The sequence below is a fragment of the Manacus vitellinus genome, unplaced genomic scaffold (assembly GCF_001715985.3).
Source record: "Manacus vitellinus isolate BGI_N305 unplaced genomic scaffold, ASM171598v3 scaffold_162_pilon, whole genome shotgun sequence".
Taxonomy (NCBI): domain Eukaryota; kingdom Metazoa; phylum Chordata; class Aves; order Passeriformes; family Pipridae; genus Manacus; species Manacus vitellinus.
In genome coordinates this window covers 15,838-16,829 of record NW_021939145.1, presented here as the reverse complement: position 1 = coordinate 16,829, position 992 = coordinate 15,838, and the positions used below count along the sequence as shown (strand labels likewise).

The 992-nt window shown below is 69.0% G+C and overlaps 1 protein-coding gene across 1 annotated transcript in view; it reads left to right on the top strand.

Moving 5' to 3' along the window:
- VPS16 (VPS16 core subunit of CORVET and HOPS complexes) overlaps positions 1 to 136 on the top strand; it is a 30,943-nt gene extending 30,807 nt beyond the window's left edge. The window contains exon 14 of the mRNA XM_029958634.1: positions 5 to 136. Coding sequence (XP_029814494.1) covers positions 5 to 136 — 132 coding nt within the window. The remainder of the gene's footprint in view (positions 1 to 4) is intronic.
- Positions 137 to 992: the final 856 nt, after the last annotated feature.

Below are 992 nucleotides of genomic sequence, written 5' to 3'. Positions count from 1 at the left end.
GCAGGCGGCCGAGGCGGCCATGGAGCACAAGAGCGAGGCCGAGATGAACCTGGTGCTGTCCCGCTGCTCCCCCGGCACCGACGGCGCCCTGGCCGAGAAACTCACCCGGGCCCGGGCACAGCTGCTCAAGAAGTGACCCCGGGGGGCTGCAGGGACACCCCAGCCCCTCACAGCCCCCTCCTGGGGATCCGTGCCCGGGGAGGGGGATGGCAGCGAGGTGTCCGTGTCCTCCGAGGTGTCCGTGTCCTCGGGCAGCTGCTCCCAGCACGAGTTTGGGAAACAAAACACGGCACCGGGACCCCCAGTGGTGCAGGACCCCCAGCCTGGGGGCAGGCGGACCCCCACCCTCCCACCACGGCCCCTCCCTCCCGGTTCAATAAAGAGAAAAGCTCCCGCTCCTGTCTCTGGTCACAGACGCTCAACAGACCCCATTCAGGGGGGGCATTCAGGGGGGACACTGGGGTCCAGGAGGGGTTCCTGGAGCAGGCCCTGGGGGGTGGGGAAGGGGAGGTCACTGGGTGTCCCAAGGGGTCCTGGGGAGACACTGAGGGTCCACTGGTCATGTCCCTGGGACCCTCAGAGGGGTCCTGTGGGAGTCATTCCGGGAGGACAGTGGGGTCGAAGAGGGGTTCCAGGGGGGTTCCTGGGGCAGGCCCTGGGAGGGTGTGGAAGGGGAGGTCCCTGGGGGTCCCAAGGGGTCCCTGGGTGTCCCCGAGGGTTCCTGGGTGTCCCCAAAGGTCCCGGGGTGTCCCAAGGGGTCCCGGGGTGTCCCTAAGGATCCCGGGGTGTCCCCAAAGCTCCCAGGGTGTCCCCAGGGGTCCCTGGGTGTCCCCAAAGGTTCCGAGGTGTCCCCAAGGGTCCTGGGGTGTCCCCGAGGGTCCCTGAGTGTCCCCAGGGGTCCCGGGGTGTCCCCAGGGGTTTCGGGGTGTCCCCAAGGGCCTCTGGGTGTCCCCAAAGGTCCCTGGGTGTCCTCAAGAATCCCTGGGTGTCCC